Here is a 15,047-nt window from a genome sequence, read left to right on the forward strand (position 1 = left end):
CCTCCTGATATGCCAGTGTTTTAGCAAGAACCTCAAGAAGACAGCCTCCCTGCAAAGCAAAATTAGACTGGCCCTTCAGGGTTTCTCACCCACATGTCTACTGTCTGCGTTCATCTAGTTTGAGCCTCCATTCCAAAGTGTTTCCTCTTGATCCCCTTGCTCTCTGCCCTGTCACTCATCTCCTTAGCTCTGGCCTCCTTGCCTGGTTTCCTGCTACTCATTCACTGCTGCTCCTTGTTGTGTTGCTGGGTCCAGATTCTCCAGCCTTACCCTTGTCTCTTCTCAGCTCCAAATTTCCTTTGCTCTTGGTACATACCCTGCCTAATCTGACCAGGCCCTAGGACTCACTATGCCTGGATTAAAGATCCAGTACATTCAGGACATCAGTGCATTCCATTCTCCTGCTGGAGTCACAGCAGAGACCCTAATTCTTCCATCCTTCCCTATCCACTATGTGTGAGTTACACGAGTAGACCCAAATTCATTGCCATGATTGAAACTGGACAGGTCTCTGAACCACTAGGCTGTTTTCAAGTGGTAGCTGAACAAAACTTAAAAATACATCCTTAACTGGCAAAGGGCAAAGGAAATCCTGTATTAAATTACCTGGTGAGATATTGTGCAACTCTTTTCTCTTTGAGGATTATTTTTTTCCTGTTTGGTACAGAGTGTGATTTTGCAGGTACAAAATACACATAAAACAATTCGTCTTTGGAAAGCTAAGTGAGAAGCTGTCTTTGAGAGTGGTTGATTAGTTTACGGTTACAATATTTTAGAGGGGACAAAGCATTCATGTTTGGGCATTGGTCCAGAGGTAAAGGCAGGATCAATCAATATAGCACCACTGCATTGTGAGAACAGCAGTAAAATTTTTTTTTACAAAAACCTGTCCATTCAGTTTTAGGGAAGACACACAAAGCAAATAAGACAGTATCATATGCAGTACAGTTAAGTTGTAATAATAACCAAATTCAGAAGCTGGAAAAGGAGGAGCGATCCTGGCTGGGAAAAGTTGGAGAAGGAATCGAGGAGAAGGTGCTACTTAAAAAAGGGTTGGGTTCCAGGGAATGGAAAATGTGTCCTGTCCCCAGTCCCTAAGGTGATTAAGACGAAGCCAGCGTGGGCTACAGCTTTGCCATTTTTCCTGGCTTGGGCTTCCACTGGAAGGTTTCTTGGGAGGGACAAGGTGAGCAAGTCTCCCAGAGGTGGTTGTCCTTCCAGCCCAACATCAAGAAGTTTCTGGGGGACCCTTAACTCAGTTTAATGTTCTCAAATTTTAGAATGTGCCTGAATCATTTGGGGGTGGGGATGAAGCAATGGGATGATAAACACAGGGGGAAAATTTAGCTGGAGAGGCTTTTGAAATACAAATTGCTGTCTGTATGCACCCCCAGAAATTCTGATTCTGAAGGCCTGGGGTGGGGCCCAGTATTCTGCCTTTTTAACGAGCTCTCCAGGTGACCTGATATCAGTGGATTGTGGGCTATATTCGAGCATATCCTCAACAATGCTGCGGAAGATATCTAATCATGTCACATCTCTGCTTGAAAAAATCCTTCACTATTGCTTATAAGATACTGTCAAATGAATCTCAGATTAAGTCCAACTCTATAGCATGGCTTTCATGTTTCTTTATAATTTCCCAGACCCTAGCATTAAGGAGAATCTTACCAAGGAAATAAAACATCCCCAGTTCTCTAGAAAACACTGTACAACATTAATGGGAGGTGGACATATCCTGGGTCCAAAATAGAAACCAGTTTCACTCCCGCTCCTGATCAGCTCTGAATGTCTCAACATTCCCCAAACATTTCAGTTTACCCCATAAATCTGTGCCATGGCAGATGCAATAACCTCTGTCCCAACTGCTTTCTCCCTCCCAGTGAAATTACACTCTTCTTTCAAAGCTCGGCTCAAAGGTCTCATCGCCTCTGCTGTGAAGTCTTCCTGAATTCCTCCTTATTCTCTCTCCCACAGGTCCTCGTATGTACCTTTATTACAGCATTCACTCCATTTCTTCAGGTGTCAGTTTCTGCCTAGCATAGAAGTTCTCAACTGTTTGTGGCCACTTCTTGGGAGAGATGACACCTTCTCTCCCCTTCCCCATGGGACACTCCCATGGTCAAGCTCAGAGAAGGCAGAGTCCAGAGATCAGCTTTAACTTTGAACTGTTCTCTCTCATTTAGAAAAGCACATTGGGTTGCAAGAGTGTTGGAATGATGGACTGTAGTGATAACTGTGGTACTTTGATAAATTGCTTCCTGGGACACCATACATTTCAGCAGAGAATCCATCCTCAATCTGGAGTATGTAGGATAATCCATTCGGAGGTGGGAAGAAAAGATTACAATTTCTATGTATATGCATTTTAAAATCTAAAAATAGGAAAGAAATTAGCCTTCCTAATCTTTTATTTGCAGATGGACCCTAGTGCTCTCACTCGTGTGTCCCATATATGGGTGATTTCCTGACAGTGAACAGGGTGGGTTGGAAGTGGCCCTTTTCTTACTTGTTCACTTTTAATGTGCTGTAATGACTGTCCTCCAGGGTCATGGAGTTAGCAAGTAAGAGACCTAGAATTTGAAATCTGACAAGTTGTCAGATAAATTAAAGCAACAAGAAAAATGCCAGTGCTGACAGTCCTCTGACAGTAAAGACTCTTCACACTTACATGATGAAATAAAAACAACGATGATCTAATCAGACCTGATAGGAAGACCCAACAGTGAAATTATTAAGAAGTCTATATCAAATATTGATTTCTATGTACTCCTTCCTAGAAATAATAAACCCCTTCCTAAGTGCAGGTGGTGCATTCAGATATAAGCTAATGTTATGAAGCCATATGGATTACCAAAACATTTAAAAAGTAAGCATTCGGTTCATGTCAACAAACCACTACACTTTTTAAAAGCAATGTTTGAAACCATGGGATTCCGAATTCAACACCTCGCAAGATTTCACTAAACTTAATGAAAAATGTTTAGAGGCTTTCCTTTATTTTTTTTTCCTTTATTTTTTTTTTAAAGAATTTTTACCAGCAGAGGCAAAGAGCCATATACCACAATGACTAAAATAAAACATGGGAAATCACACAACAAAAAGAATAGTTACTTGTCTACATACATTGTTGGAAGGTGCACGGACAACACTGCCAAGTGTCAGAACAAATTATAAAGTATTGGGCAGCTGCATAAAATACAGATTTAAAAAATGCATATCTTAGCCTATGGTATTTGTTGGATTGTCTCAGTTGTGAAATATACATAGAGTTGCTGTGTGTGCATATGTATGTACCATTAAAGAAAAAAAATTGTATCAGTGAAGATAAATTCTCAACAGAAGATACTTGTAAAATAAAAACAGTGCTTTTGTTTTTGGAAAAACTGTGGAGGTGTCTTCACTAATAAAGTTACTGTTTTGACTAGAATAAAAATTCCTGGGTAAGATACAAATATAGCACCATAAATGAAATTCTTTTACTGTATCATTTATTGGTGAACTATTTTGGCAAAGTCAGAAGTGCATAGTATGTGAACAGATATCATTGGTGGTAATTGTTACAAAAACAAGACTTTTAGGTACAATGGAATCTTACAACGTTTTGTAGTCTGATGGAGAGTCACCATGAAAATATCTTGGTGAAGTGCTTGTAAGAGCTGTCAAGCTTAAAGATGAATTATTCATTTTTTAATCAACAGACAATTGTTTAAAATTTGCTGACCTCTTCTGTGACAACTGGCTGTCAGTAATGTTACCTAACAAATATTAGAAAAAACAAACTCACTTTATAGTAAAAGGAGAGGAAATAATTGCTTTTTGAAAGTAACTTGTCCAGTGTGGGGCATGAAGGTGAACTTAAAATGAAGGTCTGGGAGGGAGCTGATTTCGAAAACAGAAGTTTGGAAATGTTGCTACTGTTATGTGATGCTGCAGCTGACAGTCATGTGCTCCAACTATAAACTCACACCTGTGTACATTTTTTTAAAAAACTTGGAAGTAGACTTTTAAAATTTTCAAAATGAAGAATATCAGTGGGGCTTGAACCTATTTGCAAAAAAAGGGCGGGGAGGGACACATTCCAATTAGATCCCCCCCCCAAAAAATTGACATCAGGGAGAAGAGCAATTTATTAGCGATATTTCAACAAAAGTCATTGTATAGTTGAATGAGAATTGTGATTTAGTCAACACAACCGATGAGGTACATCTTCCATTTGGAGCTACCCATCTTTGTGAGGAATCTTTTCAGCTGTGACAACCTTTGAAATCAAGTTTAGGGGGCTGACTGGTCAGTTCAGTTGGTTTGAGCATGACCTTGTAATGCCAAGGTTAAGGGTTCAGCTCCCCATACCAGCCAGCCACCAAAAAAAATAAAGAAAGAAAGAAAGAAATCAAGTTTACAGATAAAATTGATAAGATTCTAAATCAAGATTTAAAAAATAGTGAAATATTCAATCAAAATGCTCTCCCCTAGAATAATACTATTTTAGCAAGAGCAAAGTGCTTACTTTATCTTGTTATTGAAAAATTTCTGTTTTTGTGGTTGTTTTGTGATTTATATAGTATATTAGTCTAGTAATATGTATAAAATGTATAAATCAATATTTCTGTATTGGAGTGTGTGTGCTACATTTTTTTAGCAGTGTGGGTACATAATAAAAAGGTGGCTGTTCCTTCTGCAGATGGGGAAGCCCTTGGACCTGTCTTCCTCATCCACGTTTCCTCGTGGCCTGCACAGGGCACAGGGAAGGAGGCTCAGCCCCTGGCTTAGCGGGCAGCTGAGCGGCTGGCTGAAGGAGTGGAGACTCGCATTGCTAAAGGCGCTTCTGCCATAGTAACAGCACAAACATGCACTCGGGGGAATAAAGCACTGAATAAATAAGCATTTGGCAGAGCAATAGAAGCAACCAAACAGTGAAAACTGAGGAGCCTCATATGAATAACACTAATAGCAGCTAAATTTATCGAGGGCTCACTACATGCCAGGCAGTGCTCCGTGCTTTACCCCTGGGACCTCCCTTTATGACCTCCCAGGTTGGGATGCCAGCGGGGTTGGCTTCACAGGACCTGTGATGCCATCTGGAAGGAGGGATGCCCTGGGGGCAATTTAAGAAACTGCTTGTATTCACTTGTCTCCCTGGGGGATTTCAGACCCAAAGTGGGTCTGTGCCCTGCTGTGTAAAATGAGTTGCAGAAACAGAACCAGAAAAGAAAGGTCGTAATTGAGCCTCTCTATATAATGACGTTATCATTGATCCGATGGTCACGGGAGATACGCTCTGAGCTGTTTTCCCAGCAAGTGGAAAAAACCAAGCTGCCCTCCAGGCCTCCCTTCAGGGCAAGGCATCCTGGCCTCTGCCACAAGCCTGGGGCACCTTCCTCTCTAGGTGGCTGACACCCCTCGGCTGCCTCGTTTTTTTGCTACCCACATACAGGGGACAGAGGTGCGGTGATGGCCTGCTACTCTATCTTCTGAAGAGCACAAAGCACTAAATGTTCTACACAGGACCAGCTTCATGGTGTGACCTGTGAGTCACACAGAGTACCACATTCAGAAGGGCCTTGTGCTTGGTTTAATGCTGTGCTGAAGCTGTCTTAAAACTATTTTTCAACAAAGGGCACTGTATTTTAATTTTGCACTGGACCTCACAAATTATGTAGCTGGTCCTGGGTCTAGGACAGGACATGGTACTGTGGTGGGCTTGGGGGACTTTCTCCCTCTGGCAGTGGACCCTGGGCCTATTGCCACCTTTGTAATCGAGTCTAGAACTAAAGCTAACCTCAAATCAGACTTTGAATATTTGTATTATAAAGTCCCCTGCAGAGTGAGCAGAGAAGGCAGCTGCCTCCAGGGTGATGTGGGGGCTGGGGAAGCAGATCCTGTCCTTCCTTTATTCCTGGATCCTGAGATGCTCCCCAAGTTTAGGGCCTACCCAAGATGCTAGCATGTGAAGGTTGCATTATCAGCTGCTTTCATTGGCCTTTTGGGACATCAAGAAAGACAGAAAATTCACAAGTGAATTTTAGTAATGCTCGAAGAACAGACAGAGGCACGTCCTGTGGCCATCGTGCCCACTCTTGAGCGTGGGCGATGGTCACGGGAGATACGCTCTGAGCTGTTTTCCCAGCAAGTGGAAAAAACCAAGCTGCCCTCCAGGCCTCCCTTCAGGGCAAGGCATCCTGGCCTCTGCCACAAGCCTGGGGCACCTTCCTCTCTAGGTGGCTGACACCCCTCGGCTGCCTCGTTTTTTTGCTACCCACATACAGGGGACAGAGGTGCGGCGATGGCCTGCTACTCTATCTTCTGAAGAGCACAAAGCACTAAATGTTCTACACAGGACCAGCTTCATGGTGTGACCTGTGAGTCACACAGAGCCCCACATTCAGAAGGGCCTTGTGCTTGGTTTAATGCTGTGCTGAAGCTGTCTTAAAACTATTTTTCAACACAGGGCACTGTATTTTAATTTTGCACTGGACCTCACAAATTATGTAGCTGGTCCTGGGTCTAGGACAGGACATGGTACTGTGGTGGGCTTGGGGGACTTTCTCCCTCTGGCAGTGGACCCTGGGCCTATTGCCACCTTTGTAATCGAGTCTAGAGGTGCACACTTGAGTGGTCTTCTTTTGCTGAGCCCTGGCAAGACAAAATGTTTTCACTAATAATACAAAACTGGTTAATGTCTTATAAGGACATAAAACTGCAACTTTGAGGTTATCTTTTTTACCAGTCAGAAATCCACAAGTCAACATAACTTTATAGTGTCTAGGCTCTAATCAAATAGTAAACAGAAAATCCAAGCATGGGTGCATTCTAGATAACTAAATATTTCTTAGATGATCTTATTAAACAACATTGACAAGACATGTGGTCATTTATTTCCAAGTTTGGGAGGATCTTCCTTAACAATACTGTACTTTGCTTATCTTACAAGTTTGTGGCGAGGATCAAATGAGAACACATTAAAGGGCTTTGTAAACTGGAAGGTGACAAATTTAATTATTATGATTATTTTACACAGCCCCTGAATCATATATTGGAATTAATATTGACACGGGAAGGAAGGAGGGAGCTAATTATTGAATACAGTACCTATTTTTTAAAATATTGTTTTTATCTCATTTAATTCTTACAAAAAGACTGAAAAGACACAGAACCTGCTTCAGTTTCTCTGCCTGTAATATCAGGATAATAACAGCACCTACTTCATTGGGCTATTGTGAGAAATAATGAGTGATACAAACTTACCGCAAAAAACAGAGCCTGGTATACAGTAAACACACAAATGTCGGTTTACTATGTGCCTAACCTGCTATTGGAACACATTTACTGAAGTTTATTTTTATTTAATAATAATATGTTTCATTTCTGGAAGTTCTACTTGATTCTTAGTTCTTTCACAAATCTGATCTTATTTTTTAAATAATGCCTTATTCTTGTCTTGTGCTTCAAGTTCCTTTTTGTCTTTAATCTTTCTAAACACACTTATAGTTTTTCATCAGTGCTACTGTTACATAAAATGTTGTGTGTCTAATCTTGCCAATTGTTAATTCTGATCCTCATTTATGGAGGTTTTTTTTTTTCTTTTTAAAAGACTTATGTGGGAGGGGGAGGGAGAGGGGGATAGGTAGAGATTGGACAAAGGGCATAAAGAATAAGTACAATTTGTAACAATATACATACTAGTAATATTGATTTGATCAACATATGTCAACATTGAATTCCAAAAATACATATAATCAATTATGATTCAATAAAATAATTAATTAATTAATTAAAAAAATAAAAGACTTATTAGCTCCTCTAACTCCACATACACACTTGCAAAATAAATCTTAGTCCTTACAGTTAATTTTTTAAATTATAGATGGTTAACTAGAGATGTCTGAGTTCTTCAGACCCACTGGAAGCAGAGGAACGACGGTACGTACCATCATTACATTGTGAAGAGAATGCCACCCTTTTCTGGATTTTTATTTTATATCACATTGATTTGCAGTTTGGCTCGATTCACAGCTGAAATCAGTTGCAGTTCTGTATTTTTGGGTTATTCCCCTACCCTGGACACCAGTGTTCATTTTGATGACTGTCCCATTTCATAATGAAAGTACAGCTCTGGGCCAGTTACCTCTTTTCTGTGTTATGATTCTCTCCTCTGGGAAAGGGATAACAGGGATGTGTAGAACTCTATGACCATACACCACAGTGCCCGCTGCAGTGCAAGCACTCTGTGCCAACCTTTATTAGTGTCATTTTTCTTTGCACTGACCTTTCCCACTAACATTTATATTTCCAAGTCAAATGTAGCTCGATACTATAACCATCATAACAATGTACTCACGCTTAACTCCTGCCCTTTCCATAGTGTTCCCCTAATCTGACTGCCTGGTTTGTCCATCCTCATTTTTTCTGGCTTTCCTGTGTCCCCTATCCACACCACGGTCACTCATGTCCCTATCTAGATGGCGTTTTCCCAGTCTCAACAACCCCATTCCTTTGGGTCTCTAACCAAATCATCTCTCCATCTTTCAGAGCTCAATTAAAGTTCCATGTCCTTTATGAAGGCTTTTGACCAAGCTAAATCCAAGCTAATCTTTCTTTTTTGAATTCAAAAGTCTTCATGGGGAGTACCAAAGAGTGTAGCTTCCTCAGGATTTGGTGTCTTCGTTCGTGGTGTGCCTGTGGGTGTCATCCTAACTAGACTGAACATTTTCCTAAAGTAAAGACCACGGCACATATCTGGTGTGTGTAATGCCACCAATTTCAAGTAGGTGCTTCTCATGTATTTTCAATGTTTGGCTTTTTAGCATCTATTTGGTGGGAATTTGAGGCTTGGTTTGTGGTTATATCTCTCCACAAAATGGGTATTCTTATTTCAATTTTATAGATGAGGAATCTGAGAAACTGGAACTCAGGCTGGTGAAGGGGTTGGTTCCAAAAGCCACGCAGTATAAATGATGCATCTGGGATTCTAACTCAGGTTCTTTGTCATCCCAGGCTTTGGGATCAGAGGGCTACTTAAATGCAGATGATAATGTTTACCTCCCTAGATTCTTTTTGTTTTTTATTGAGGTGAAACTCACATGATATACAATTTTCCATTTTAAAGTGAATGATTCAGTGGTATTTAGTGCATTCTGAATGTTGCACAACCACCACTTATATTTTCAAAACTTTTCATTACCCTCTCCTGGGTTTTTGTGCAGAAGAGATAATGTGTATAAGGCAGCCAGCTCAGGGTCTTGCCCCTAGTAGGGGTAAAATGCATGGCAGCCTGAGCCTGGATCTTCAGACTCTCTCTAGCTTTTTCTCAGTAACCTGCTGATGTAGAAATAGGAATTCTTTCCTCAATTTGGCACCTTCAGAAAATCAGGTTGAGATTATGTAAGGTATTCACATCCCAATCTTTTTTTTTTTTCAAAATGACATGTCAAAATTGCTCTCTTCCAGGAAATTTTTCTAAAGGAGCCTCTCCTATTCTCTAAAGCAATCAGACACATTTACCCACTGAAGCCCCAGTACTTAATTGCACACTGTCATGCAGCTTCTTGGGTTTTTTTTGAAGGAGTTTGTCTTCTCGGCCAGGCTCGGACATGCACAAACTTGGAGGCATCACAATGCTCTGCATTGTCCTGGGTACCAAACAGTGCTTAGCAGGTATGTGTAGGATTGAATTGAATGGTAGCCAGCTAGCTTCACAATTCTAGCCACCACCTGGTGACCAGCATTCTTCCTACCTTTGAAATAGTGGGTTTGGCAGCGATGTGCTGAGTGTGGTGCTGAGATGGCACCTGCTGGGACTGGTCTGGACTCCGGTCTGCTGTCACTTGGAAACCTCTGCCTGAGACAGGCCACGAAAGGCTTTGGCTCCTCTGCCTGTGCCACACAGCAGAGGGAAGGTGAGCGCTTCAAGTGAGCTAACCCAAGAATAGAGCAGCTTTGGCCTTTATTTAAATGTGCCAATTCCGGGAACCTAGATCTGGGAAAAGACCAGGCCCTAAGCTGTTGCGATGGTCCCTTTGGCCCTCTATGTCACCAGGTATTGAAGCAAGTCTGTCTGCGGTGGCCAGGAGTGGCTGTATTAGAGGGGCCAGTGAGGAGTGTGGCTGGGGAATTTGGGGTGAGGACCTGCACACAGGGGCCTAGAGGCCCTCGGCGTCCAGGCTCGCTGGAGGATCTTGCTTCTAGCCGCCTCTCTTAGAGGGGCCAGTGAGGAGTGTGGCTGGGGAATTTGGGGTGAGGACCTGCACGCAGGGGCCTAGAGGCCCTCGGCGTCCAGGCTCGCTGGAGGATCTTGCTTCTAGCCGCCTCTCATGCCAACCACGCCCATGATCACAGCACCAGCTAGAAGGCCAGCTCCTCCCGCCAGTGGGACAGCCCAGTAGATTATCTTGGGGATTTTCCGAGTCTGGTCCGGGAGGAGCCGACTGTTCCGCAGAGTGTAGAGGTAGGGGTTCTCCTGTGCAGGAGGAGAGGAGGGTCGGAGGTTACTGGCCTCCGTCAGCCATCCGTCTGCTTTCTAAGACCTGCTTAGTCCCATCCCTGAGATAGTGCATAGCCTCGCACATCTGCACAGCTCTGCCCAACCTACAGGATGGGCATCTGACGTGGTCAACACCCAACTGTAACCCCCTTCTCACTTCTCACCAGCATTTCCTTTCCTGCCAAAGCTAATTTTGAAAGATTGGGAACTGATAGGTGACCAGTGGAAGAGAATCCTGGGGATCTGGGAGAGCCCCCACCTCTGTCTCCTCCCGGTCACTACTGGACAACTGTTCCATCATCCCATCCCAGGAGTACCCAGGGGTCAGGGAAGGTCAATGGGGCAGAATGGCTGGTTCTGCTAGAGATCGAAGAACCCAAAATGAGACGGGCAGGGAGAGGTGGCATTTGGGCTGCCTCCTGGGTTCTCTCCTTCCTCCCACCTCTCCACTTTCCTCTCTCTCAGTGAACATTAATTGAGCACCTGCTGTGTTGAGCCCCGTGCTAGGAGCTGTGATGAGCACCTGAGGGTTAAGACATGTTGTCTTCTCTCATTGTCCAATAGGGAGATGACACGTGTACAGAAACAGTCACATCGTAAAGGAGAATGGGTCAGTGTCGTGGGAGGGTACAAACAGAAGAGAGAGACCATGTGTGTCTGGGGGCAGGAATGGTATGGTAAGATAAGGTGGAACTGCAGCCCAGAGAGGGCAGCATCTGGGTCTGAAAGGAGGTGGACATTTTTATAGGCAGAGATGTGAGGGGTGACCCTCCCGGAGGAGCAAATGGCAAAAATAAAGGCACAGATGTGGGCAATCGTGGGGCTTGTCTGGGAAGTGGTCCATTTGCTGGGAGTGTAGAGAGTGTATCACAGAAGGAGGGGACGCTCCCTGCTGGACTCTGGTCAATAGGCAGTGGGGACCAGGCAAAGCTCTCTGGCAGCCTTGACAGGACTGGAATTGCTTTCCAGGAAGGCTGATCTGTGTCTGGCAGCAAGTGCAGGATGGATGGAGAATGGAAGGGGGAGAGGAGAGCTGGAGAGACAAGTGAGGGCCTCTGTCAGTGGTCCAGGTGCGGACAGTGGGCATGGCCAGGGAGGAGGAGGACGACTGTAGGCTCCAAGACAGACACTGTGTCTTATCTTTGCCCCTGCAGTCCTCAGCTCCTTGGACAGTGCCTGGCATGGGAGAGTTCCTGGACACATGTTTAAGATCGAAGACAAGTCTGGTCCCTCAGAAGTAATGGGTGACTCAAGTCCCACCTCTCCACTTTCCTCTCTCTCAGTGAACATTAATTGAGCACCTGCTGTGTTGAGCCCCGTGCTAGGAGCTGTGATGAGCACCTGAGGGTTAAGACATGTTGTCTTCTCTCATTGTCCAATAGGGAGATGACACGTGTACAGAAACAGTCACATCGTAAAGGAGAATGGGTCAGTGTCGTGGGAGGGTACAAACAGAAGAGAGAGACCGTGTGTGTCTGGGGGCAGGAATGGTATGGTAAGATAAGGTGGAACTGCAGCCCAGAGAGGGCAGCATCTGGGTCTGAAAGGAGGTGGACATTTTTATAGGCAGAGATGTGAGGGGTGACCCTCCCGGAGGAGCAAATGGCAAAAATAAAGGCACAGATGTGGGCAATCGTGGGGCTTGTCTGGGAAGTGGTCCATTTGCTGGGAGTGTAGAGAGTGTATCACAGAAGGAGGGGACGCTCCCTGCTGGACTCTGGTCAATAGGCAGTGGGGACCAGGCAAAGCTCTCTGGCAGCCTTGACAGGACTGGAATTGCTTTCCAGGAAGGCTGATCTGTGTCTGGCAGCAAGTGCAGGATGGATGGAGAATGGAAGGGGGAGAGGAGAGCTGGAGAGACAAGTGAGGGCCTCTGTCAGTGGTCCAGGTGCGGACAGTGGGCATGGCCAGGGAGGAGGAGGACGACTGTAGGCTCCAAGACAGACACTGTGTCTTATCTTTGCCCCTGCAGTCCTCAGCTCCTTGGACAGTGCCTGGCATGGGAGAGTTCCTGGACACATGTTTAAGATCGAAGACAAGTCTGGTCCCTCAGAAGTAATGGGTGACTCAAGTCCCCTGGCCGGTGCTCGCGGGTCTGCCTCCCTGAATGACTTTCTCACTTCAGTTGGAGCTGCTGAATTCTCCCCACCTCCCTCCATGCCGCCCACACCCCGAGCAGCTGAGGTTTCCCTGGCAGTGAGGGAGGCGAGATCTGAGCATGCTGGTAGCGAATGAAGGTCACATGATAAAGCCTTGGGGGCAGGACGTTTACTCACCGGAGAGGGGCACTTGAGTTGGGCTCGGCTGTGGGAGAAGTTGTTGAAGGTCGTCTTACGGCCCACTGGCTCCAGCTACAGACAGAAAAAGGACACCTTGACTCCCTCCAAAGCTGAGAGAGGCTTCCCAGGTGGAGGAAGTATCTCCCACCAGATTCTCTCCTTTGGAAGGGTGGGTTGAAACCAGCCAAGTGGCAAGACACAGACCGAGACCAGCAGCCAGGAGCTGACTGGAACTGACTTCTGACTCACAGTGTGACAAGCCACAGTCCGTCAGAGCAGGGCGGGACTCTGAGTCTATGCCCCTGGATTTACCGAGGAGGACACTGAGGCACAGGAGAGACTGACCTGTCCAGAGTCCACAGTGAGTTTGTGGAAGGGCTGGGACCAGAGCTTCCCTTGCCTGGCTTCCCTTGTGGGTGGCTGTGATTGCAGACACTGTATTTTCAATTTTATAAAATGGTGATAACCATACTTACCAACTTCTCGGAGTGCGTGGGGCTAGTCAATTTCGGGACAACTTTGAAAACATGTTGGTTTCCGTGACATCATTACTACACTTGGCTTGTCAACCTTTCTCACTTGAGCTACTTTGTATGTTTTTTGCATAGATGAAAAAATTTACTTGAAACATTCCTGGGAGTAACTGTGGTTCAGATGGGGTCTGCATGTACTTTTGATCCCAGGATCCCCTAAGAATGAGCTGGATGCCCCATCCCTGGCATCATTAGCCTGTAGCCTGCCCCCTGACATGTGGCCAGCACTGAGAAGAATGGACCCCTGGCACTGTCACCTATTTGCATACTCTGTCCTGAAGGTCTAGCCTCACCCATGACAGAATCTGCTTCCCTGCCTGTTACTGACCACCAGGTACTGCCCAAGAGAGAACTGGAAGTATGCTCTCCAAGCTAGTGAACACACTGGCCCCTGATCTCGCTTTCTGTTGGCATAAGGCCTTCTATATCTGTTTCCTAGTAACACACTTAGGGGAGGAAGGGTGGCCCTGGTCCTGGGGAGATGCCATGGTGACTGGACTGAGCACAGGGGGCAGATTGCTGGGGTCCTGGTTCTGCTGATAATGAACTGTGCAGGTTACTTAACCCACCAAGGTTAGGGCCAGGCAAGAAATCCTGCCCTTGGGTAGATTGTGAGCATCAAATGAGAAGATGACACAAAAGCACATGAGAGCAGGGGGTGGCTTACACACGTGAGATAGTGTTATGCCCACTTTCTTAGAGCTGAGGAAACTCGAGCCTATTGTAACAGAATCACCTAGTGACAGAATGGGTGCTAAAGGTCAGGTTGGCAGATTCCCAGTGATATTTCGGGAACCCAGGAACTAAGTGGCACAGCAGAAGGTCACGATCACATGGGTTTGAGCACATCAGTTTCTCCCTTTCTGCTGGTTCCTTCCGTCAGCACACAAGCTACTCTGATATCTCCCGTCCTTTGCCTGCCCTCTCCTCCCACATCCCCTCCACCTGCCTGGGCTATCCTCCTCATAACTTCCTGAAAGAGTTGCCCGTAGTCACTGGCTGCACTTCCCGACCTCCCGATCTCTCTACCACTTGTTCAGATCAGTCTACGGTCTCCATCACTGGACAAGCTCTGGTCAAGGTCGCCAGTGACCTTCATATGGTCATTTTGTCTTCATCTCACTTGGCTTCTCAGCAGCACTTGTCAAAATTGACACCCCCTCTTGCAACACTCCCTTCTCTTGGCTCTCTGGACATGCGTGCTCCACGTTTCCCTCCCTCGTTTCCCCCCCATCCCCTCATCTCTCACTGGCATCAAAAGTTGGAATGAAAGCCCTAGGGCTTGGTCGTTGGCCCTACATTCTTTTCTACCTATTCTTTCTCTAGGAGCTCGCACTTAATCCCACGGTTTAGAATATCACCTTTATGCTAAAGATTTTTTAAACCTCCAGCTTTGGCCTCTGCTCTGAGCTCCAGACTCCTATTATTTAACAGCATACCTAATACCTCTTTGTGGACATCTGGAAGGCAGTTCACACTTACCATGTCCAAAATAGAACCCTTGATTTTTCCCTCCCAGGCCGGTTGCTCTCTACCAATTCAACCATTCATCTGATTTCTTAGACCCCAAACCAAAAAGTCATCCTTTGTCCCTCTTTTCCCTCATCCATCGACCAGTCCAAAACACATCCCAAATCTGACCACATCTCTCTGTCTCCACAGCCATCACCGTGGTCCCAGACACCTTCATCTCTCGCCTGAACACCAAGTGGCCTCCTAATGGTCTTCCCAGTTCCGCTCTTGCTTCCTCCC

At 45.3% G+C, this 15,047-nt stretch overlaps 1 protein-coding gene across 1 annotated transcript in view; it reads right to left on the minus strand.

Moving 5' to 3' along the window:
• Nucleotides 1-10,300: 10,300 nt before the first annotated feature.
• Nucleotides 10,301-15,047, minus strand: part of PLB1 (phospholipase B1) — a 99,928-nt gene continuing 95,181 nt past the window's right edge. Inside the window, exons 47-48 of the mRNA XM_008566409.1 lie at nucleotides 12,760-12,834; nucleotides 10,301-10,459 (exon numbers count right to left, since the gene is read on the minus strand). Coding sequence (XP_008564631.1) covers nucleotides 10,301-10,459; nucleotides 12,760-12,834 — 234 coding nt within the window. The remainder of the gene's footprint in view (nucleotides 10,460-12,759; nucleotides 12,835-15,047) is intronic.

The sequence above is a fragment of the Galeopterus variegatus genome, unplaced genomic scaffold, assembly GCF_000696425.1.
Source record: "Galeopterus variegatus unplaced genomic scaffold, G_variegatus-3.0.2 Scaffold239, whole genome shotgun sequence".
Taxonomy (NCBI): domain Eukaryota; kingdom Metazoa; phylum Chordata; class Mammalia; order Dermoptera; family Cynocephalidae; genus Galeopterus; species Galeopterus variegatus.